At 37.4% G+C, this 24,839-nt stretch overlaps 1 protein-coding gene across 1 annotated transcript in view; it reads right to left on the bottom strand.

Annotated features, from left to right (window-relative positions):
* Positions 1-24,839, bottom strand: part of ADGRB3 (adhesion G protein-coupled receptor B3) — a 1,013,812-nt gene that overhangs the window by 529,735 nt on the left and 459,238 nt on the right. The window contains exon 9 of the mRNA XM_007945182.1: positions 9,531-9,725. Coding sequence (XP_007943373.1) covers positions 9,531-9,725 — 195 coding nt within the window. The remainder of the gene's footprint in view (positions 1-9,530; positions 9,726-24,839) is intronic.

Genomic DNA, 24,839 nt, shown 5'->3' with positions numbered 1-24,839 from the left:
TCACCAAGGCCAAATTTTCCAACTACCGGTGATTCTTCTTTGTTTCCAACTTTTGCATTCCAGTCACCAGTGATAATTAACACATCCTGATTGCAAGTTTGGTCAATTTCAGACTGCAAGAGTTGATAAAAATCTTCAATTTCCTCATCTTTGGCTTTGGTGGTCGGTGCATAAATTTGAATAATAGTCATATCAATGGGTCTTCCTTGTAGGTGTATGGATATTATCCTATCACTGACAGCACTGTACTTCAGGACAAATCCTGAAACATCCTTTGTGATGATGAATGTCATGCTATTCCTCTTTTAACTGTCATTCCTGGCATAGTAGATCATATGGTTGTCTGATTCAAAATGGCTAAAACCAGTCCATTTCAGCTCACTAATGCCCAGGATATCAATCTTTATGCTTTCCATTTCATTTTTGACAATTTCCAATTTTCCTAGATTCATAGTTCATACGTTCCATGTTCCAATTATTAATGGATATTTGTAGCTGTTCCTCAATTTGAGTGGTACAATGTCAGCAAATGGAGGTCTCAAAAGCTTTACCTTATCCATATGAGTAAGGCTGATTTTTTATCTGATAATGCAGCTCTTGCCTAGTCCTACTTTGAGAGCTTTCTAAGCTAAGTGTCTCATCTTCCTCCTCTGTATTGGATGATTTTTCTGGACTATTCATAAAGTTGGGCAGTAATGCATCAGACAGTGTTTCTCTGCTACTCATGAGGTTTTCCCTGGTCAATTCTTTGAGAAGTGGATAGCCTCCTCCTTCTTCCTAGTCTTTCTCAGTCTGCAAGCCGGGCTGATACCTGTGCAACAGGTGCACCCCACTGGGTTTGAAATACCAGCGGCACAGCCTCAAGACTCACAGGTTCATGTCACCACAGTAGGACAAACTGACAGACAAGTTTGTCTCCCTAAGCTGTTGGAAACCCCTCCAACCGCCCTTACCTGGATTCTTGTGGCTAACTCCTTGATCTGTTCCAGTCCCCTTTGCCTTTTCTGTCCTCTCCCTGTTTCCCGCCTCGCAGCTTGTGGTGGGTGGCCTGGGTTCCCTCTTCTCACCTGGCTCCCTGCAGTTGAATCCTTAATCTGTTCCTATCCCCTTTGCCTTTTCTGTCCTCTCCCTGCCTTCCGGCCTCACTTTTTGTGTGGCATGGCCTGGGTTCCCTCTCTTCATCTGGGTTCCTGCGGCTGACTCCTTGATCTGTTCTGGTCCCCTTTGCATTTTTTTTTTTGTACTCTCCCTACTTCCTGCCTCATTGCCTGTTCTTATGTCCCTGGAATCTGAATGAGAATGCTATCACTTTAAAATTCAAAATGGTTGCCACTTGTAAATATTCAAAATGGCTGAGCCCTCAGTTACTTTAAATATCCAAAATGGCTGCCATGTGTATACAATCAAAATGGCTGCACCCTCCAGTCAAACAAGAAGGTCAGCGAATAAAACAAGAAAACCTGCAATATCTGGGGATAAGACAATAAGAGAAAATAGGCAGAGAAGGAGAATAATGAAGAAAAAAATGGAAAAAATGCAAAAAGAAAAACAAAGATCTGGGTTAACCATGAGAAAAAAAAATTGTAACCAGGAACAGGGAAAAGAAAAAAGCTGAAAACTAGGACCTGGAAGGGGAAGAATAAAGAATAATAATAAAAAGGACAAAAGTATTAATAATAATTGTACTTTTAAAACAGACAACAGCAATCAAACTAAGAAAAAGTAAAAGAAAAAAAAAAAAAAGAAGTACTTGAAGTACTTAGGAATAGATGAAGTACCTGGGAATATATATAACCAGAAATACAAAAGACCTATACAAAGAGAACTACAAGACACTACTATAAGAAACCAAGAAACCTACATAAATTGTAAAATATGCCATTCCCATGGGTAGGAAGATTTAACACTGTGAAAATGTCAATATTATCCAAAGCTATCTATAGAAACAATGCAATCTCAGTTCATATTTTACCATCATACTTTAAAGAGATGGTAAAACTAATCACCAACTTAATATGTAAAAGAAAGAGACCCTGGCTAAGCAAAGCACTACTAAGGAAGGATGAAATAGAAAGCCTTACACTCCACAATCTTAAAACCAACTCTACAGCCATGATAAAGAGCCTGGTATTGGTACAATGATAGATAAACCAAGGGAACAGAATGAGAATCCAGAAGTAAATCCATCTAGCTGATCTTTCGCAAAGGGCTAAAACCCATAAAATGGGGAAAAGATAGTGTCTTTAATAAGCAGTACTGGCAATATGCAGAAAAATGTACCAGGATCCATTTTTCTTACCATATACAAAAAGTAACTCAAGATGTACCAAAGACTTAAAAACTATAAAGATCATCAAAGGAAAATATAGGGACAAACTTAGAGGCCCTAATAAATGGCATAAATAAACTATCAAATATAACTAAAAATATACAAACAGCAGAAGACAAACTAGACAATAAGGACCTCTTGAAAATTAAACATTTCTATACAACAAAAAACTTGCCACAAGAGTAAAAAGAGAACTGACAGCCTTGGAAAATAATTATGGCAACAACATATTGGATCATCTTTAGAATGTATAGAAAATTTCAACACCTAAACAACAAAAAGACAATTCAGTTAAAAAATGGACAAAGGACATGAACCAGAGACTTCACCAAAGAAGACATTCAGGTCAACAAACACATGCAGAAATGCTCATGATCATTATCCATTACATCCCAGCATTAATAGCAAAGTTTGCAAAAAAAGAAAACTTCAAATGCTGGCAAGGATGTGGAAAGCATGGAACTCTTATACATTGCTGATGGGACAGTAAAATGGTACAACCATGGTGGAAAATGGCAGGGTGCTTCCTTAAAATTTGTAAATAGAGAAACCATATGGTCCAGCAATCCCTCTACTAGGTAGGTGAGAGAGAAATAAGAGCAATGATACAAATAGATATATGCTCATCCATGTTCACTGCAGCGCTATTCACAATAGAAAAAAGGTGAAAACAACGTGAGTACCCATTAACTGATGAATGGATAACCAAACTATGGTACATACACACAATGGAATAGTATATAACATTAAAGAATAAAGTGGATTATTCTAAGAAATGTATACTCTCTGGTGTTATTATTCACCTTGTTGTTGTTGTTATGTGCCTTTGAGTCAGACCTGACTCATAGCGACCCCTTCTTGGGTTTCTGAGATGGTATCACTATGGAAGTAGATTCTCCAACCTTCCTTCCGAGGAGTGGCTGGTGGGTTTGAACCGCCAGCCTTCTGGTTATCAGTGAAGTGCCTTAGGCACTACACTACGAGAACTCTTATTGTTCACCTTATAGACCTTATATTGTTTGGCTAAGAGTTAAACCACTGGGGTGAATTCAGTTCCAGGCTGGAAGAGTGTCTAAAGGCCATAATTTCAGGGTTCTACCAATCTCTATCAGGCCAGCCAGCCTGGTCTTTTATATTATTTTGAGTTTTGTCCTACCTTTTCTCCCACTTGTTCCAGGATCTCATATTGTGATCCCTTTCAGAGTGATCAGCAGTGGTAGCCAGGTACCATCTAGTTCTTCTGGTCTTAAGGTTGTGGAGGCTGGGGTTCCTGTACTCTATTAGGACTTTGGACTAATTGTTTCTGTTTGTCTTTGATTTTCTTCACTCTTGATTCCTCTGGATGGAGAGAGACCACCTTAGATGGTTGCTCACAAGCTTTTAAGACCCTAGTTACTACTCACCGAAGTAGGATGTACAACATTGTCTTGCTAGACAAGAATATGTCTTTCTGGTTAAGATATTTTCATAACTTTGCCCCATGTATGCACTACTATATTCATGGATATATTTGTAGCACAAATAAATACATATGTAGAAATATCCTCTGTCAAAACTATATGTATTCAGAAGTTTAGTCCCATTTGCCTTCCCACAAATGTGCTTTCATGTCTACTTATATATCCAGTCACAGAACATTGTTATTACTGTTATTTCAGGATTGTTTATGTAATAATATTTACCTATGCTGCCTGAAACTCCTGTACTCCTTCCAGTGTCTTCCTTTGCTTTGATCATTTTATACTGACCTCTCCCTTATTTATATTTCCTTTCCCTTCACCCAAGTCAATACACATCTATCCTCTAGTTAATGATTTATCTTCCCTTCTCTTCCCACCCCTGGTAATCTTCAAATAATGATTCTTTCTGTGTGTAAACCTTTTCTGGACTTTTTACAGTAGGCAATATTTATCCTTTTGTGATTGACTAGTTTCACTCAGCCTAATGTCCTCTAGGTTCATCCATGTTATGAGGTGTTTCACAGATTCATTGTTATTCTTTAATGTTGCATAGTATTCTATTGTTTATATATACCATGGTATATTTATCCCCCAAGACTATGACCCTTAGATACTCTTCCAGACTGGAAATGAATACATCTAATAGCTCAATAGACAGGCCAATAAAGTGAAAAATAGCACCAAGGAGGGATGCACTTCTTAGAACAATGAACCATAGGACATCAAAATGGCAGCATTTTTCCAGGGAAGAAACTCAGAAGGCAAGAAGGGATAAGAAAGAAGGATGAATGGAAATGGTAAAGACAGGGAGGAATTTGGAAGAGTGCTGTTACATTACAGAGACTTCAATCAAAATGTGTCTGAACTGTTGAATAGAAAACCAATTTTCTCCATAAACTTTCACCCAGATCACAAAAACAAAAAGTTAAGAAAAAATAAAGATTTGTTATACTTTTTTTTTTTTTTTTTTAAAAAAAGCAGGTTATCTTTTGGTTTCCTATTTTCTCAATTGTCAATGGCATTAAATTATTGTTCTTAAATAACAAGGAGCTCTGATGGCACAATGCCTAAGGCATCTGACTACTAACCAGAAGGCTAGTGATTCAAACTCTCTGACTGCTTCATCGTCCATAAAAATTTACTGTCTTGTGGTCACTATGAGTTGGAATTGACTTCATGGCAGTAATTTTTTTTTTTTTTTAATAATCAAAGAGAACATATTTTCTAAGATTTCCAAATTTAGGTTGTTGTTAGTTACCATCATGTTGATTCCAACTCATGATGACTCCAGGTATGCAGAATAGAACTACATCCATAGGGTTTTCAAGCACCTCTGGGTGGATTTGAACTGCCAACTTTTCAGCTAGTAATGATATCTCTCACTAAGGTGAATAATTTTGGGAAACATTAATGTCATCACTTTATTGATTCTTCAAACTGAGAAAGAAGTCCCTCATTGGTACATATGGTGAATGTGCTTGGCTGCTAACCAAAAGTTAGCCCCCAAATCTACCACAGAAGAAAGATTTGGTGATATACTCTGAAAAAGCAGCCTTTGAAAACCCTGTGGACCATGGTTCTACTCTGTCACACACGGAGTCAACAAGAGTCAACACTGTCTTGAGGACAACTGTTTTTTTTTTTTTTTTCAGCTGAAAACAGCATTCTGCTTTATGAATGTGTCAATGTGTCAAGCTGTAGTTGTTGAAAGATGAAAGGAAGTGAAAAAAAAAAAAAAAAGAAAAAAAGAAAAATTATTACCATTAAAAAAAAACATAAAAAAGATTTGCTGTGAGTTGATGTGAGGGAAGGCAAAAATAGTAATTTATTAATTTTAAAAATATGATTCTATATGAAGTTCCATGTGTTTGTTCAGTTAAACCCATTTATATAAATTTCTCATATCCTGAACTATGATTATTGAACAGATATAGTTGGTACAAAAATGTAAGAATAAATCTATATGAAGAATTACTCAGTGAGATTTAGAAGCCTTGATAACAGAAATTTTTTTATGGGCAGATTTTCTTCAAAGTCAGGATATAACCTTACTTGCTTGAAATGGTTATTACATGGGAATCATTTCAGCAAATAGAAGGACCTCATGTGTTGGGATAAATCGTGCCACTTGAGATCGTGGTTATTTTATCTCCTTATCAATGTATCAAATGAATCTTTCATTCAATACAGTATTTCCAGCATTACAAGACACTTTATATAAAATGTTTTACACATGACTATATTTAAAGGACCCACTAGCCACCTCTCGGAAGGAACCTCAGAAGGAAGGTTGGGCAATCTACTTCCTTGGTGATACTGCCTCAGAAACCCAGGGAGGGGTCGATATGAGTCAGGTCCAACTCCACGGCACATAACAACAACAGCACAACATATTCAAAGGAATATACTTTCCCTGTATATTTTTAGTTAACATTTCTTTAATCTTTGCTCATTATTTCCCAGTGAGAAGGGAGGAAAAATCTCAATGGTATGTACATGCCTATTTTGTTGTTAATTAATTAATTCATGGAAAACTTATTGAACACTCTATAGTCAAGGTTCTGTGCTAAATCTTGTTTGGGGGAGTGGCTTGCAGTTGGGCCAGGATACAAAAATGGGTCAGGAAAATTTCTTCCATTTTATGAACTTACAAGTGTTAATAATACAAGATACAAAGAAATGTATCAGAGAAGTGCTATTGGAATTTAGAGGTCCAGAGGACTGAGATTACTTTAGAAAACTGGATGGGCCAAGCTAGGGTGAAAGCACAAACGGACCAAAGACACAAAACCGATAATATATGGGGCATTCAGGAGTCAGGGAGTAGTTAATTTGGCTTGTGTATCATCTGTGAAAGGAAGACAAATTCATGCATACAACTAGAGAGGTAGTCTTCAAAGTGATATCTTTGCTCTTTAACACTTTAAAGAGGCCTTTTTACAGCATATTTGCCCAGTGCAATATGATGTCTGATTTCTTCACCACTGCTTCCATGGGTGTTAATTGTGGAACTAAGTAAAATGAAATCCCTGACAACTTCAACCTGTTCTACATTTATTGTAATGCTGCTTATTGGTTCAGTTGTGAGGACTTTTGTTTTCTTTATGTAGAGGGGCAATACATAGTGAAGGCACTATTATTTGAGCTTCACCAGTAAGTGCTTCAAGTCATCTTCTCTTTAAGCAAGCAAGATGAATTTGTGTCATCTGCATATCACGGGTTGTTCTTGAGTCTTCCTCCAATATTAATGCTTTATGCTTCTTCTCAGATTATTTGCTCAGCACACAGACTGAATAAGTATGGTGAAAGGATACTATCCTGACACACACCATTCCTGATTTTAAACCATGCAGTATCCCCTTGTTCTATTCAAATGACTGCCTCTTGGTCTATGTGTAGGTTTCTCATGAGCACAATTAAGTGTTCTCAAATTCCCATTCTTTGAAATGTTATTCATAATTTGTTATGATCCACTCTGCATAATCAATAAAACAGAGGTAAACATCTTTATGGTATTTTTTGCTTCCAGCCAAGATCCATCTGACAACAATGATATTCTACATTCCATGTCCTCTTCTAAATTTGGCAGTTGCCTATGAATCTACTGCTACAACCATTTTTGAATTATCTTCAGCAAAAGTTTGAGTGTTATATTAATGATATTGTTCAATAATTTCCTCATTCTGTTGGATCACCTTCCCTTGGATTGGGCACAAATGTCGATCTCTTCCAGTTGTTTGGCCAGGTTATTATCTTCCAAATTTGTTGGAATGATAGTAAATAAAAAATGAGTGAGCACCTCCAATGCTGCACGTGTTTATTGAAACATCTCAATAATGGGTATTTTGTCAATTCCTGGAGTCTTGTTTTTCACCAGTTCCTTCAGTGCAGCTTGGACTTCTTCCTTCAAAATCAGTTCTTGATCCTATACCACATCCTGAATGGTTGAACCTCCATTTCAGGACAACTTTGCATTAGGACAATGAATAGGACCTCACTGGGTAAGACGGATGAGGTTTGAGATAAAGATAGGAAAGAAAATAAAGGGAAAGAGTCCAAGGAAATAATGTAGATTGAGATAAATATTGAATCAATTAGTATAACAGCAGTGGGGAAAGAGAGGAAAGAATGGAAGGAAGAGGTGTTGTTTAGGCTGACCAATAGGAAAGAAGGGAAAAGTCTAAATGACATTCTCTATGTTCTAGGTTCTATCCCAGGGACTGGTAATTCTACAAAGAGAAATATAAATGCAAGAGAACTTGAAACTTGAGATGAGTTTATGTCACATTAAACCTGAGGTGATAGCTAATCAGAAATGCTCAGAGCCCTTGGAAATAGAGGTCTGGAGTTTACATAAGATAAAAGGAATGATAACTAAGGTTACAACTGGAGTTTATTATCATGTAATAAAGACAAAAAATGTATGTATAACATACACAGAGTCCCTAAATGGTGGAAATGGTTAACATGCTCATCTACTAAGTGAAAAGCTGACAAAAGAAGTCTATCCATGGGTGCCTAAGAAGACATGCCTAGTGATATACTTCTGAAAAATCAGCCATTGAAAACCTCATGGCACACATTCTATTCCCATATATAACCAGGAATACAGAAGACCTCCTCTTCCTCCTCCTCCTCCCCTTCCTTCTCCTCCTTGTATTATTTGATCTTCATGAGTAAGTCATCCAAGAAGGAGGAGAAGAAGGAAGAGGACAAGGAGGAAGAAGGAGGAGGAGGTGGAAGAGGAGAAAAGAAGTAGAAGAAGAGGAAGAAGGAGGAGGAGGGGAAGAGGAAGAACAAGAAGAACAAGAACTTACATTCTTTAAGGGAAATGTAAATGAAACTCCCAAATGAAGAGTAGGCTGAAAGAAAGCTACCTGCTCTGGGAGTTTTGCCAAACCTCTATTTTAATGAAGTTTATATAGAGATACAGGAAGAACATTAGGCTGGAAATACAGAAACCAACTCAGCATTCTAGGCAGGAATACATTTTAGCCTACAGCACAAAACGGGTTAAACTGAAAAGCAAACTGCAGTTGCATTAAATATGCTGCTTTGTTTGCCACTCAATGAGCTTGTTGTAATGGCAAAAGCAATACCCAAATAGGGTGAGTACTTAAATTTTATTATGGAAATAAATAATGTTATGCTAAAAGTCTTCCTTGACAAGAAGAATATGCTGTGGGGAGTTACTGAATTTTCTGTTTTCTTATTCAGAGCAATATTTTATTTGCCTGATATTTTAAGGCAAAGTTTCCACAAAATTAAATAAGGCATTCCTCCTTCTAACAGCAGAATCTCCAAACAAAGCTTAAATTATGTCTTCTTTGCATGTTATAGTTAATGTCCTTTCATTATGCTTAATGTACTTTTAATAATCTCCTATGGCAAGATAGTGATAGTAAATGTGAGACTAAAACATCCAGGATACCTTGAATTTGCTACAGCACCTTTTATCTAAGGGTTCAAAGCACTTCATGTGTCCCATATTCTCACTCAATATCTCCTGGAGATGTATTATCTGCATTTTATGGTTGCAGACACTGACGTGGGCAATGACTAAAGGACTTGAGATTATTTCCAGAGCTCACACTAAGCACAAACTGGATGTCTCCCTGGCAAGAATGAGTGCTCTCTGCCTTTAGTCTAGGATGCCCCCAAGGTGGGTGCACTGACTTCTTGGGGCCAAATATTGATTGCTTCTTCTCTAGTCTTGTCCTTCCTATGATTGTCTCCCTTACCTGGACACCATCAGATGCAGGGATGTAACTTGCCCTTTTAAACGTGTCTGTCACATTTCTGAGGATTTCCACGGATATCAGAAGATCGCCTGCATAGAAATTTTTCCTCTGAGTTAAATCCAACAATGTCTTGGTCACCTGGGACATTCCATCACCTGCTAGCATTCGCTGCCCCTTAGCAAGGTGTTCTTTAATCTGTGATGATCAAAAGAACAGAAAAAACATCAGAATCTTCATTATTGTTTCTCTACATGTCTTGATCAAGCAAATGTATTAAAAGTTACTCAGTCAACTCTAAAATAGTCTTGTAACACTTGGGAGCATTTCAGAATCATAAATTGTGTGTATCCCACACTCAGATGGATAAACATCCCAGATGTAAGAAACTGAGTGTATATAGTTTGGCAGGTTTAACTGACTTGCCAGTTCTAGTTCTCAGAATCCACAATTCAGCACATTGGGGAAAATGAGTATTAATTTAGGTTTCTAATTGAAGTAAATATAAAAATACTTTTGCATATGATGAACAAGGTGTGATCAAAGATGAGAAATGATAAATACTTCTATTTTTATTAACAAGCTTTTTGCCTTACTTCTTAGTGTAAACACATTTTTATATAGCAACAAAAAAATGTCACAAGAACAATTTTAGCTTAAGAAAAGGTGTCTAAATTTTAGAGACTACTATGGCATGACTGAAAAAAGATTACTTTAGTTATATTTTAAAATAAATAAATAAAACTCTCAGCTAAGTCTTCTTGCAGTAGAACAACTAAGGGAGAACTGGTGATGTAGTGCCTAAGGCATTTGACTGCTAACCAGAAGGCTGGCAGTTCAAACCAACCAGCCACTCCTTGGGAGGAAGACTGGGCAATCTACTTGTGTAGTTATAATGCCTTGGAAACCCAGGGAGGGGTCACTATGCATCGGTTCCAGTTCAGTTTAAGTTGGAAGACTTAAATTAGTTTGATGGCCAATAAAATCTGCTGTCAATTTTCATATGTGCTTACCTTACGTCAAGGAAAGAAAATTGTCTTATTATAATGTGGAACAATGGTAAGGTTAAAGTGGATAAAGAGAAATTAATGATCTATTACAGTTTTGTGTGTTTACTAAAAGTTAATATACATCTTCCCATAACTAACATGTAATTTTGACACCAGATATTTTACAACAGTTAAACATTTCTATAATCTCTAAACACTCTATTTTCAAGTATTTTGGTAAAATAAAAATCTCCCAAGACATACTCCATTTTCATTGTTTTATGCTAAAAAGCCATATTTAGGTAGTTTATTTCTTCCCATTTTCTTGTTTCATTTCTTTCCCTGTTCTCTCTCACTAGCAGCCATCAGCCATTGAGTAAAGTTGAAACTACTGGCATGGCATCAATGATCTAGCCTTTGCCTATCTCTTTAGTCTCACTGTCCTTTTCTATTTCTCTCTAAGCAGAAGGGACATAACCGTATTTAATCAAGACACAGCCACAGAACTGGCCAACCAGAAAGGACATCTGACAATCAGAGGAGAATCCATCTGGTTTGCCATGATAATGTATACCAGGATGCATTATTCATCTCTGCTTCTAAGATACTGATAACTATTTGCACTTTTCTTTTTGACTCATGCTCCATGCCTCTGTGTTTTTGCACTGGATATTCCATCCTCTTTCCTTTCACTACTTTTTAAATTTATAAACCACTCAGATTTGATCCTGATTCTTCTAAATATCTAAACAGAGTTAATTTCATTTCCGTATTATCTCTTACGTACTTGGCTATTATGACAATGAATTATAATCATTTGCTTATGTATCATTCTGCCCCAATAGTATCTCTCATTTTTATGGTAAGTTACATGCCTATTTATAGCCTTTGAATACAGCACAAGTTAATGTTTGTTGGAGAAAATTCAGTTGTCAAAGAAAAAAAAAAAAAAAAAGGAAAGAAAGAAATACCAACTCACTGCCATTGAGTCAATTCTGACTCATAGCAACCACCTTTGAGTTTCCAAGACAGTAAATTATGGAAGTAGATTGCCCAGTCTTCCTTCCACAGAGTGGCTGGAGGGTTTGAACCACCAACCTTCTGGTTAGTAGTTAAATGCTTTAGGCACTACACCAACAGAGCTCCTTAATTCAGTTATAATGGGTTATATTTTAATGACACCTTTGCTAAAAAAAAAAAAAAAAAGAAAAGAAAAAAAGAAATAGGTTTTGAAGCCAGTGATACCAGGGTTTGAATTTAAATTTTGCAATTTATTAGCTTTGTAATTTTAACCCATTGGAGACTCAGTTTACCACTTCTCCTCTAAGATTTGAAAAACATGCAAGTTTTAAACATCATTTTATTACTCCAAATAAACTCATGCTGTTGTTATTGTTTGTTGTTATGTGCCGTCGAGTTGGACCCGACTCATAGCGACCCCTCCTTGGGTTTCCGAGGCAGTATCAATCACTACGGAAGTAGATTGCCCCATCTGCCTTCTGAGGAGTGGCTGGTGGGTTTGAACCGCCAGCCTTCTGGTTAGCAGTCAAGTGCCTTAGGCACTATGCTACCAGAACTCCTAAATAAACTCATATAAGCCTAAAATAAATAGCACAAGCTACCGCATAGATGGGAGTCTCTGGGTAGTACAAATAGTTAACACCCATGACCGATAACTAAACATTTGGCACTTTGAGTCCACCCAGAGGCTCCTTGGAAGAAAGGTGAAGTGATCTATTTCTGAAAAAATCAGCCACTGAAAACTCCATGGAGCACAGTTCTATTTTGAAGCACAAAGGGCTGCCCTGAATTAAAATCAACTCCACACCACCTTATTTTGAACACTTCTTGCCTTCCTACTTTCTTTGTGCCCTACATGCTCTAGTTTTTAGAAGCTTATAACACTCTCCTCCTCACTGACTAGTGCTCTAGTTACTCTGTTGGGAGCTCTGGTAGCATAGTGCCCAAGGCATTTGACTGCTAACCAGAAGGCTGGCAGTTCAAACCCACAAGCCACTCCTTGGAAGGAAGGTTGAGCAATCCACTTCCGTAGTGATACCACCTCAGAAACCCAAGGAAGGGTTGTTATGAGTTGGATCTGACTGGATAGCAGTGTGTTGCATTGTTGCATTAGTCACTCTATTCTTTCTGCTGTTTTTCGATAATATTAAGTGCATGCTTCTCTTAGGATCTTTACCTTACTTTTCTTTTAGAGTACAGTAGTCTTTGAAAAGAGATTCACATGTTTGAGGTTTTTACCTAAATAGTCATCTCCCTCTGAGAAGGCTTACTTAACTTTATTTACATATGTTCAAATATATCCATTGATGTAGTAAAACATTAAGTGAACAAAGTTATGAAAATGTCTTTGTTACAACCAAACACCTTGAAGGAATGAGTTTCTGGGTATGCAAGCTCAGAACCATAGTCTTAGGGTATACTAAGATCCATTGGTATAACAGTCCATAAAGACAATGTTCTATATCCTACTTTTGTGAGTAGCAACTGGGGTCTTAAAAGCTTGTGAGTGCCATCTAAGGTGACTTCTCCATCCAGAGCAAAGAAGGGTTAAGAAAATCAAAGACACCAGGAAACAATTAGTCCACTAGACCAATGGAACATGTGAACCCCGACCTCCACAGTTCTGACACCGTAATAACTAGATGGTGCCAAGCTACCAATGGTGACCACTCTGAAAGGGATCACATAATAAGAGGTCTCAGATAGAGTGAGCAAGTATATGGAACTAAACTCAAAATCATAACAAAATACCAGGCTTACTGGTCTAATTAAGACTGGTAGAACCCTCTAGACTATGGCTGTTAGGGATCCTTCAAGCTAGGAACTCAACTGAACTGTCAGCCAAATGACATACTGGCCCATAGGGTGAACAGTGATACCAGGTGGGTGGGCATGCACTCATTAGAACAATCAAGCATATGAGATCAAGGGGACAGCATTTGCACAGAGATAGAGCTAGGAAAGTGGGAGGGGATGGGAAGGAAAAAGAAAGGAAAGGGGTGAGCACAGGGAGGAAGTGGGAAGAATGTTACAATGTGGGGATTACAGTAAATTTCACAAAACAATATGTATGGGTTACTGAATGGAAAACTAATTTGCTCTGTAAACTTTCACCCAAATGATAATGAAAACAATGAAATGTACTCTTGCCATTATCAGTCATCTTACCCTACTTCATCATGCTTAACCTGACCAGACATTGTGCCATCTACCTCTTGGCTTATTCATTTTTCTGGCTCCCCATTAGAATAAAACCTTTATAAAATAGGGGGCTTAGCCTATTTTGCTTACTATTATATTCTTGGCATCTAGAGAAATAAATCAATACATTGGATTAATTAATTAATTAAATGAATGAATGAGTCAACTTCCTGCTATGCTCTCATTAGATCCTAGGATAGTCAGGCACACTTGAAAGCTGTGTTAACTCACTCACAGTACAGTCCATAGCAAACACAAGTAGGACATACCACCAGTTGCTAAAGAGTTGATTCTGACTCCTGGCAACCAGGGCACTTCTCAGTGGACTTGAACCACCAATCTTTTGGTTAGCAGCTCAGCACAGTAACTGTTTACATCATCTAGGGACTTGCATTAAATAGTATGAGATAAATAAACAATCTGCCTTAGACAGTGTAGCTTCTGAGCTAGAAATTACCTGGTTGAGTAGGTGGAATATGAAGAAAGTTTTGAAGAGAAATGAAATTAATAGGGTCTAATATTTAAAAAAAAAAAAAAAAAAGCTAAAATTCAGTCTCTAGTTATTTTTTGCCAGTGACGAATATCACATCTGTAACACTCACAACTGAAGAAGACTTAAATTGTTACCCCATAGGAAATAGAATGCAGCCATGATTTACCTTGCTTGCTAAGGAAACCAACATCTGATGGCTTCAAATCAGACCTTTTTAATTATTTTGGCCACCCTTACCAATATCTTTGAGAGATCTAACTTATACAAATCTAAATTATCCTTCTTCTCCAATAAAAGCCCCACAACACTGTCTTGAATCCTGAGGAATAAAGATGTGGACATTTTTTTCTTTTTGTACCAGCAATAGGTACAGAAGGCACTGGATGGATGGCTCAACTGATCAGAAACAGGAAAGCCAGTCCTTTACTGCTGGGTCAGCACCAAATCTGGCCAGAGTTAGTAGTAAATTAACATCATTGCCATCTGACAGCTGCTTAGCAGGCTTATGCGGAATGAGCTGTTCTCAGTCCAGCTTTTAGCAAACAGGTGCCAGATAATAATATTGGCCCAGACAACTGGTACTAATTAGCATCTTTCCTGGTATGTCAAAAGAAAGCACCCACAGCAGATACATTGTAATGTTTTTACACACTGGTGTAGACTATTACTAGCATCTACAAAGGGGATACAGAGTGTTTGGATAAGACATAGTTCCATCCATGATATAATTAGATGAAAGACAATTTCCACTGATCATCTTTCTGCAATACAAACACTGTGAAAAGTTATTTCCTTGCCTCATATCTACCATTTGGCTACCTTTATCTAGAATGGCAAATCCATGTGTTGTCTCAAAGGCTCTTGTCTCTTCTGTGGATTATGAAGTAATTAAGCCCAAATCAGGTTTGTTCACTTTACTTTTTCTCCATTTCAAACTGTCCTTTACTTGCACTTCAGCTCTCCTATATTTTTATCTCCATGAAAGGAGTGTCCTCCTTCTTTAAGATAAAAAACAGTTACCAATGAGTCTATTCCAACTCATGGCAACTCCATTTGTGTTAGAGAAGAATTGTTCCTAAGGGTTTTCATTAGCTGAGCTTTTTGAGAAGTGACCTTTCTTCCAATGTGCCAGTGTTGAGCCCAGGTTATGAAGGAGTTGTTCGGCGTGAGGAATTTGCCAACACACGACAATGCAAGTGCAAGAAGAGTTTATTTGCTAGCTCGAGTTAGGGTCCCTGCTCTCACCAATTCAGTGGTTTGAGCAAAAGACCTCGTGCTCTTTTACTATCACAATTTTATAGGAAAAAATATAGGGTGGAGTAGATAATTGGGTTTTAGGGCAGGGGTTTGGGTGTTGGAGGGCAGGTTGGAATCCCCTGGCTTCAAAGGTGAGCGAGAGATTTTTTGGGGCCAGGCAGATCTCTGATAAAAAGTTCTGAGGCATGGGACGCATTAATCTCCATACTAAAGGCTTCTGGTTAAAGATTTCCCTGGAGGCTATTAGGACTCGGGCCTCAGCTCCACACCAAACCAACAACCCTCTGGCTAGCAGCTGAGCTCCTTAACTGGTGTTTGTACCACTTGGCAGCCCCCTTCTTTTATTTATTTTTCTTTTGGGCTCCTCCTAGTCTTTTCCTTTGCCTTGCATGGGGGGAGCCCCTTATTTTATGATTTTTAATCTAATCCCTTCATCAATTTTGCCCCCTTTCAAAAATTTAGCCTGATATCATTTATCTTATTTAAATACCAATTTCCCATACTTATACTTTCTTTCAACTATTGCTTTGTTTCTCTTCAAAAACATGGGTGATGGAAGTATGAAATCTGGTTTTGACCCCCACAGCTATGTAAACTGCACATTAAATCTGTTCATTATTTACTAAGCATTCTCTCTGGAACTCTTGCTAGTATATTAAGTTTAAAGAACAGCTGGAGTCATAAAACCTGTGTTTAAATTGTGGGTTTTACTGCTTACTACATAGGACCACTGTATAAATTATCACTTCTCTCCTAGGATCATTGTATTTGTTCTGGTTACCTAGTGCCACTCTGACAAGAAATATACCACAAGTGAGATGGTTTTAACAAATAGGAGTTATTCTTACAAATTGGTGGATTTAAGTCTGAGTTTAAAGTGCCAGACTCTAGGGACTGGGTGAAAGCCCCTTGACCTTGGGCTTCAGCTCTGCCTCTTGCTTCCAGCCCACTGAAGTTAGAGGCATCTCTTCACTCAGGCAGCTACTAGCTGCTGAGGCTAACAAGCCCAAGGTTGACAAATAAAAAGGCACAGTCCCGCTATTACCAAACCACATTGTTGTGTGCCATCGAGTCGGACCTGACTCATAGTGACCCCTCTTTGGGTTCCCAAGGCAGTATCACTATGGAAGTAGATTGCCCAACCTTCCTTCCGAGGAGTGGCTGGTGGGTTTGAACCGCCATCCTTCTGGCACTATTCTACCAGAGCTACCCAAACCACATGGTAGGCCATTAATTCAAATCCATTAAAAGTTCCAAGACTGGCAAAGCATGGCAGGCTGCTGAACAACAACTCAGCTACAGGCAGGATTCAAGCGTGCCATCAGCTAGAGACCATGCACCAAGGCTTCTCCTTATATACAGGAAGCAGACCACATCCCTAGGGCAGCTACTCAGCTGCTCACAGTAGATTTTGGAGTTAGTTACTACTCTCATCATGAAGTATACTACAATCAGCTGCCCAGCCACTCAACCAGGCCCAGCCAAGTTGACACACAAACTACCACAATATTCATCTGTGAAAATAAGCAAATAGCACGTTTGTTATTATTAATAACAACCTTAAACAAGATTAAAGCACTGGGTAGGAAATTTAGAACATAGCTAATATTCAGTAAATGTTTTTCCCACTTCTTCCCATTCTATTTTCAGCTCATGTAACTACTGGCTCAGTAATGTTTCTTATAGCTAGTCTTTTCACGTATGGGCATGAGATGGATCCTGGTTTGTTCATCTTGCTCATTATAATAGTCTCCTACCATTTCGGTGAGTCTTCCTCTGTGCCAAACTCTACTATCTTTTACATTTCTGAATCTGTTTCAAAAACAAACAAACTAAAAATCATCACAAAAATCCCTCCAATTTCTTATAAAATAAAAAATCACCTCAATAGTCTGATGACTTATAAGATCCTTCAATTATGGCTCCAATTTATGACTCCAATATTTGGTCTCACTACTTCACTTTATCCACCACAATCATACTTGACCACTATTTCTATTCCGTTGATGGTTATTTCAACTCTTCCATCTTTATTACTATTTAGTATTTTAATCTATCTTGTTTTTAATTCGTTAAATTGTCCTTACTATTATTATTATTGTTTTTAAACTAGTAATGTGTGTAACCAATTTCTTTATTCACTATTGCTTTTTAAAAAATGATTCTATCATTCTACTCCTTCTTCCTGGGTGTATTTTCCTCCCTCCCCCATAATTTTCTAGTGATTATTTTAGTAAGGGTCTATGAATGGCTATTTCAATTTTAACTAACTTTTTTTAAGTTACACTCACTTTGATTGTTTTTTTAAATAACAATGTTTTTTTTCCTTATTTTCTCCTTAGGAATTTCAAAATGTGAATGTTATGCCTTTTTTAATGCTGTTGCAAAGTTATCTGTTAATCAAATAGCCATTATTTTCACAGATTATCAATCTTTCATTTGTGGTGCCTTTGCAGATATTTCTTTTTGTCCTAAACTTAATCATTAAGTTTAGATACTTTTACTTTTATTTATTTTGCTTGGGTCTTGGGAACTGTTTTATAATTTGAATATCTTATGTTTTCAACTTTGGAAAATTCCCATGTACTAACTCCTAGAATGCTGCCTCTCACTCAATATCTTCATAGTCTAATTCTGGAAATCCTATTAAATGTATGCTAGGCTGTCTTATTTTAGTCTTCATTTTATATGTATGTTATAGTCTTCATTTATTTATCTATTTTGACTTCTGAGTATTCTTTTTCCAGACCTAACTTCCAGATCAATAATTATTTCTCCAACTGTTTCTAATTGGCTAATGGTTCTATTCATTAATTTCAATATTTTTCAATTATAAAAGTTCCAATTAATGTTTTTTGTACTTCCATTTTTTTTATTGTGCTTCCTTTTCTTTTCTCCATCTCTTACATTATTTTCAAAAACTATTTTATAATTGGATATTTTCTGTTGTTCTTACTTTTTGTGATGCTGATCATTCTGATTGCTGCATTTGCTGATTCTCTCTCATGGTATTTTGTCTCAAGGTATTTATATTTATTTCAAACTTGTATTCAGTCACATTTATTTTGGGGGCTGGAGGGAGGGAAGAATAAAGTCCCCAGCTTGTGAAAGAGTTGGTAGAGATTAGTTTTGAGTATATTTCTTTAGGGAGACCATAGGCAGTTTGATGATTCCAGACCATTTTATATTTAAGAATCTCAGGCACCAACACCTAAGGCATACATTTGATCTGCAACTCCTACAGGCTGCTTTTTCTTAGAGCTCTGGCTGTGATTTTTTCCTCCATTTCTGGTACCAAAGTATCTCCCTGTTTATCACTTGTGCATAGCAATATTTGAACACTTATTTTTGCTGCAGTTCCTCTGACAGTCAGTATGATCTATTAGGTGACAGCTTGGTCCACCCTACTGATTTACTACTGCGGGAAATACCCTAACACCAACCAGACTGAAATCGTCACAATTTCTGAAGGAAACCCCATGGATTTATGTCATTGCAACTTGTATCATGGTATTGTGTAAATTTAAATTCTCTCCCAAAGCCCTTTTGTTAAATTGTTATCTTTCTTTTTTCCTACATGAATTCTTTGCAGATAACTGCAATCATGATTTGATCTCTACTTGCAAACATCACAGAAGTAATCTTCCTGTATCTTGTATTATTATAGTGTTTGTGGTCTTTTTTCTATCTCATCCATTCTACTAGACTATAAACTCCTAAAGAGCTTGTGCTTTTTACTCATTTTTGCTTCCTTTGCAATCTCTAGTATATTGTCTGATATACAGTAGATAGCTGCTCAAAGTGGTTGCTAAATTGAATCAAAACCACAGAAATATATATTTTTTCTTCTGACTATAATCCTCAAAAGGTAACAAGATAAACACATAACAGTTCATGATTAACCAAAATAAAGAAATATGTAATAACTGGAGAACTTTTATACAATCTCAGAGAATTATCTTTTAAAAGATATCCAATGAATGTAATAGGCAAATAATTTCCAAAATTTTAGACATTAGCAGTTATAGGTATAAAATTGCAACCTTTACAAATAACAACAATATTAACAATAACAATAGGTTTGTTTGTTTGTTATGTGCCGTCGAGTCAGTCCTGACTCATAGCAACCCCTCCTTGGGTTTCCGAGGTAGTATCACTATGAAAGTAGGATTGCCCAACCTTCCTTTCGAGGAGTGGCTGGTGGGTTTGAACTGCTAGCCTTCTGGTTAGCAGTCAAGTGCCTTAGCCACTATGCTACCAGAGTTCCCAACAATAGGTATTAAGTGCCTATCATATGCCAAAGGAGTTCTGGTGGCACTGTGCTTAAAGCATTAGGTTGTTAACTAAAAGGTCTCTTGTTTGAACTCATCAGCTTCTCCACTGGAGAAAGGTGAGGCAGTCTGCTTCCATAATAGTTTACAGCCTTGGAAACACTATGGCACAGTTCTGCTCTGTCCAGTATGGTCTCTGTGAGTCAGAACTGACTCAATGGTAGTGGGTTTTGGGATTATATGACAAGCATTGGATTAAGAGTTTTACATGGTTACCCCATTTGAGTTTTAAAACAATCCCTTGTGTACTATCTAAATTATCTACATTTCACAGATAGAGTAAAGGCTTGTTGTGGTTGTTAGGAGCCATCGAGTTGGCTCCAACTCATAGTGACCCCATGTACAACAGAAAAAAAACTGCCTGGTCCTGCATAGGCCTCACAATCCTTGCTATATCTGAGGCCATTGTTGCAACCACTGTGACAATCCGTCTTGTTCCCCTTTATCGCTAACCCTCCACATTACCAAGCATGATATTCTTCTCCAGGGAATGGTCCCTTCTGACAGCATGACCGAAGAATGCGAGACGAAGTCTGGTCATTTTTTTTTTTTTAATGCATTTTATTGAAATAAGGCACTTGACTGCTAACCAGAAGGCTGGCAGTTCAAACCCACCAGCCACTCCTCAGAAGGAAGATGAGGCAATCTACTTCCATAGTGATACTGCCTCGGAAACCCAAGGAAGGGTCGGTATGAGTCGGGTCTGACTCAACGGCACGTAACAACAACAACATAATTTATGTACAGTGAAATATACAAAACTAAAGTGACATGGGTCAATGCATTTTTTTTTTTTTTTTGCACTTGTTCCCTCCTCTCCATTCCCACTCCTGGCAACCAACAATGAAAGTTTCCTTCCTTATATAAACCTTTCCTTGTCCCTCCACAACAACGAACTAATACTGTATTTGTCCTTCTGTGAATGACTTATTTCACTCAGCATAAAATCCTCCAAGTTCATCCATATTATGCAGTGTTTTGCAAACTCTATGTTATTCTTTAGTGCTGGATAGCATTCTATTATGTGTGTGTATCATAGTTTGATCATATACTCTTCTGCTGATGGGCACGTAGGGTGTTTCCATCTTTTTTCTATTGTAAATAGTGCTGCGATGAACATGAGTGTACATATATCTACTCCTGTCCTGGCTCTCACCTCTCTAGGATATATACCTAGTAATAGGATTGCTGGGTCAAATGGTATCTCCAATTCCAGCTTTCTAAGGAATCACCATATTGCTTTCCACAGTGGTTGTATTCACAGTCCCAAGAGCAATGTATGAGAGTCCCAAGCTCTCCACATCCCCACCAGCATTTGTTATTTTCTGTCTCGTTGAACCTTGCCATCAGTGCTGGGGTGAGATGGTATCTGATTGTTTTGATTTGTATCTTTCTGATGGTCAATGATTGTAAGCATCTCTTCTTATATTAGCTGGCCACCTGAATATCCTGAATGAAGTGTCTATTCATGTCTTCTGCCCATTTTTCAATTGGATTGTTAATTCCTTTGGTGTTGAGGCGTTGGAGTTTTCTACAAATCTTAGAGATATGTCTCTTGCCAAATATGTAATTATCAGCAAACATGAATTTGTTGCTGTCGTTTTTGTTATGTGCTTTCTCGTGGTGTCAATTTCTTTGTTCCATTTAATTTTCTATGTTGAGCTTGTTTTGTTTATGAATCGTGTTATTGCTTCCTTTATTGCTATTGTTTTAGTATTTGTTAAATATTTGTGCTCATCCTCTTTTATATTTTGATGAGAAGGTTTATCATTTTTCTTTGAGGTTACCCTGTGATTTATAGTTTTCTTCCCAAGTTTAGAACAGTCCATTCTCTTGTAGTGTTCTTGACTTCCCTACCATCTAGAAGTTCTGTAACAACACAGGTTTTTACCTCTTTTTGGATTTTAGTTGTTCTCCTTTGTCAATTGATGTCTCTGGTTCCCTGCTTACAATCTTGTAGGCTTATTTACTTTGGATACTTCCATAGCTGGGTTGGTTTCCGGGTTATATCGTCATGTGTGTTAATGGTCAGTTGTTGTTGTCTGTTGTTGCTTCTCTGTCCAAAGGACTCCCTTTAGCATCTCTTGTAGGGTTGGTCTGGTTTTAACAAATTCCCTCAGTTTCTGCTTATCTGGAAATGTCCTAATCTCACCATCATATTTGAGGGACCATTTTGCTGGGTACATAATCCTTGGTTGGAAATTTTTCTCTTTCAGTGTTTTATATATATATATATATATATATATATATATATACTGTCCCATTGTCTTCTTGTCTGCATGGTTTCTGCCAAGAAATCCAAGCTTGGTCTTACTGGTTGCCCCTTGTAGGTAACTTTTCGTTTTTCCTGTGCTGCTCTCAGGATTCTTTCTTTGTCTTTGGTTTTGGTGAGTTTGATGATGATATGTCTTGGTGATTTTCTTTTGGTGTCTATCCTGTTTGGGGTTCATTGGATTTCCTAAATGGATATATTCTCATCTTTCATCATATCAGGGAAATTCTCTTCCAACAAATATTAGACAATTTTCTCTGTGGTTTTATTTTTCTCTTCCCATTCTGGAATTCCAATGACATGTAGGTTCTTCCTTTTGATAGTATCCCACATGAACTGTAGGCTTTCTTCATTTTGTTTTGATCTTTTTTCTGATTGAGCCCTTTCCAAAGAAGTATTCAGGTATTTGTCTTCAGTCTTATTAATTCTGTCTTCCATTGCATCAATTCTACTCCTTTGCCCTTTCAATTTGTTATGTATTTCTGAGAATTTACTATTAAACTTCTGGATTTCTATCTGTAGATTTTGAATCATTTCTAATTTTTCATTTATTTTGTCATTTTGTTCTTGTATTTTCTTCCAAAATTCTTCTAGGGTTTTTTCTGTGTTTTCCTTGATCTGTCTCTCAATCCTTTGGAGATACCTAAATATAATTCTTTTGAATTTCTTATCAGGGAGTTCTAATGCTGCGTCTTCCTCAGGGATGTGTTTTAGGTCTGTATTGTGGTCCCTTGTTTTTCCTGCTTCTTTGTGTGGACTGTGATGCTTTGTTGTCTCTAAGGCATTGTGACGTTTCTGTGTTTATATTTAATTGGTGATTGTATGTTGGAGTGACTTGCCTACAATTTTAATTTTTTTTGTTTTGTTTGTATATTACCTATGAAAGCAGGGTTCTGTGCTGTGCTCCTCTATTCACTAATTGACAGCACTTATACACTCACCACCTGTCTCCTTTCCTGTTGTCAGTCTTTTGTATGTCCCTGCCAATCTTGGCAAGCAGAACCTACTCTTAGATCCTTGGAATCTGAATGAGAACGCTGTCACCTTAAAATCCAAAATAGTGGCCAGTTGTAAAGATTCAAAATAGCTGTGTCCTCAGTCACTTTAAATATCCAAAATGGCCACCGCTTGTAAACATTCAAAATGGCTGTGCCCTCAGTCACCTTAACTATCCAAAATGGCTGCCATTTATAAACATTCAAAATGGCTATTCCCTCCAAATCCAGTACCACTTGAAAATGTTCAGGCTGTTGGTCCTGTCAGAGTAGCTGACAGTCTGGAGCTCCATCCATCTCCATGTTCACTGCTTTCATTCAAGCTTTTCCACTAGTTGATGCCTAATCCACTTCTGTATCATTCCTTTCAAAGCTCAGGGTTCCAAGATTATCTTCTGTATCTCTGTCAATTGGTTTTACTTTTATTTGTTGAAGAGGGTCTGTGTCCCTTGTCTGCCTATTCCTCCATCTTACTGGAAGTCTCCTGGTCATTCTTGCTTCCAAGGAGCTTTCTGGCTGCACTTCTTCCTGGACAGATCTGTTAGTTTTTCTGGCAGTCCATGACACTTTCAGCATTCTTTCTCAACATTGTAATTCAAAAGCATCAACTCTCCTTCAGTCTCCCTTGTTCACTGTCCACCTTTCACATGGATATGAAGCATTGAAAATATCACAACTTGGGTTAGGTGCGCCTTAGTCTTCAAAGAGACATCTTTGCTCTTCAGCACTTTAAGAAGGTCTTTTACAGCAGATTTGCCCAGTGAAATATGTTTTCTGATTTCTTGACTGCTGCTTCCACTGGTGTTGGTTCTGGAACCAATATGAAATATTTGACAACTTCAATCTTTTTCTTCATTCATCATGATGCTGCTTATTGGCCCAGTTGTGAGGATTTTTGTTTTCTTTATGTTCAGGTGTAATCTATACTGCAGACTATAATCTTTAATCTTCATCAGTAAGTGCTTCAAGTCACCTTCACTTTCAGCAAGCAAAGTTGTGTCATCTGCATATCACAAGTTGTTAATGAGTCTTCCTCCAATCCTGATGCCGCATTCTTTTCCACATAGTCCAGCTTTTCAGTATTTACTTAGCATGCAGATTGAATAAATATAATGAAAGGATACAACCCTGACACTTTCCTTTCCTGATTTTAAACCATACAGTATGCCCTTGCTCAGTTCAAATGATGGCCTCCTGGTCTATGTACAGGTTCCTCTTGAACGCAATTAAGTGTTCTGGAATTTCCATTCTTCTCAATGCTATCCATAATTTGTTATGATATGAACAATGAGATGCTTTTACATAGTCAATTAAACACTAATAAACATTTATCTGGTATTTTTTGCTTTTACCCAATATCCATCTGACATCAGCAATGATATCTCTCATTCCACACCCTCTTCTGAATCCAGCTTGCATTTTTGGAAGTTCCCTGTCAATAAACTGCTGCAACCATTTTTGAGTTATCTTCGGCAAGGTTTTATTTGCATGTGATGTTGTTCGATAATTTCCACATTCTGTGGGATCACTTTTCTCTAGAATGGGTAAAAATACAGATCTTTTCCAGTCAGTTGACCAGGTAGCTGTCTTCCAAAGTTCTTAGCCTAGATGAGAAGAGTCTCCAGCACGGCATCCATTTGTTGAAACATCTCAATTGGTATTCTGTCAGTTCCTGGAGTCTTGCTTTTTGCTAATTATTTCTGTGCAGGTTGGACTTCTTCCTTAAATACAATAGGTTCTTGATCATATGTTA

This window comes from Orycteropus afer, unplaced genomic scaffold (assembly GCF_000298275.1).
Source record: "Orycteropus afer afer isolate SDZICR_OR568_19922 unplaced genomic scaffold, OryAfe1.0 scaffold00133, whole genome shotgun sequence".
Taxonomy (NCBI): Eukaryota; Metazoa; Chordata; class Mammalia; order Tubulidentata; family Orycteropodidae; genus Orycteropus; species Orycteropus afer.
This window is presented reverse-complemented; position numbering and strand designations above follow the sequence as displayed.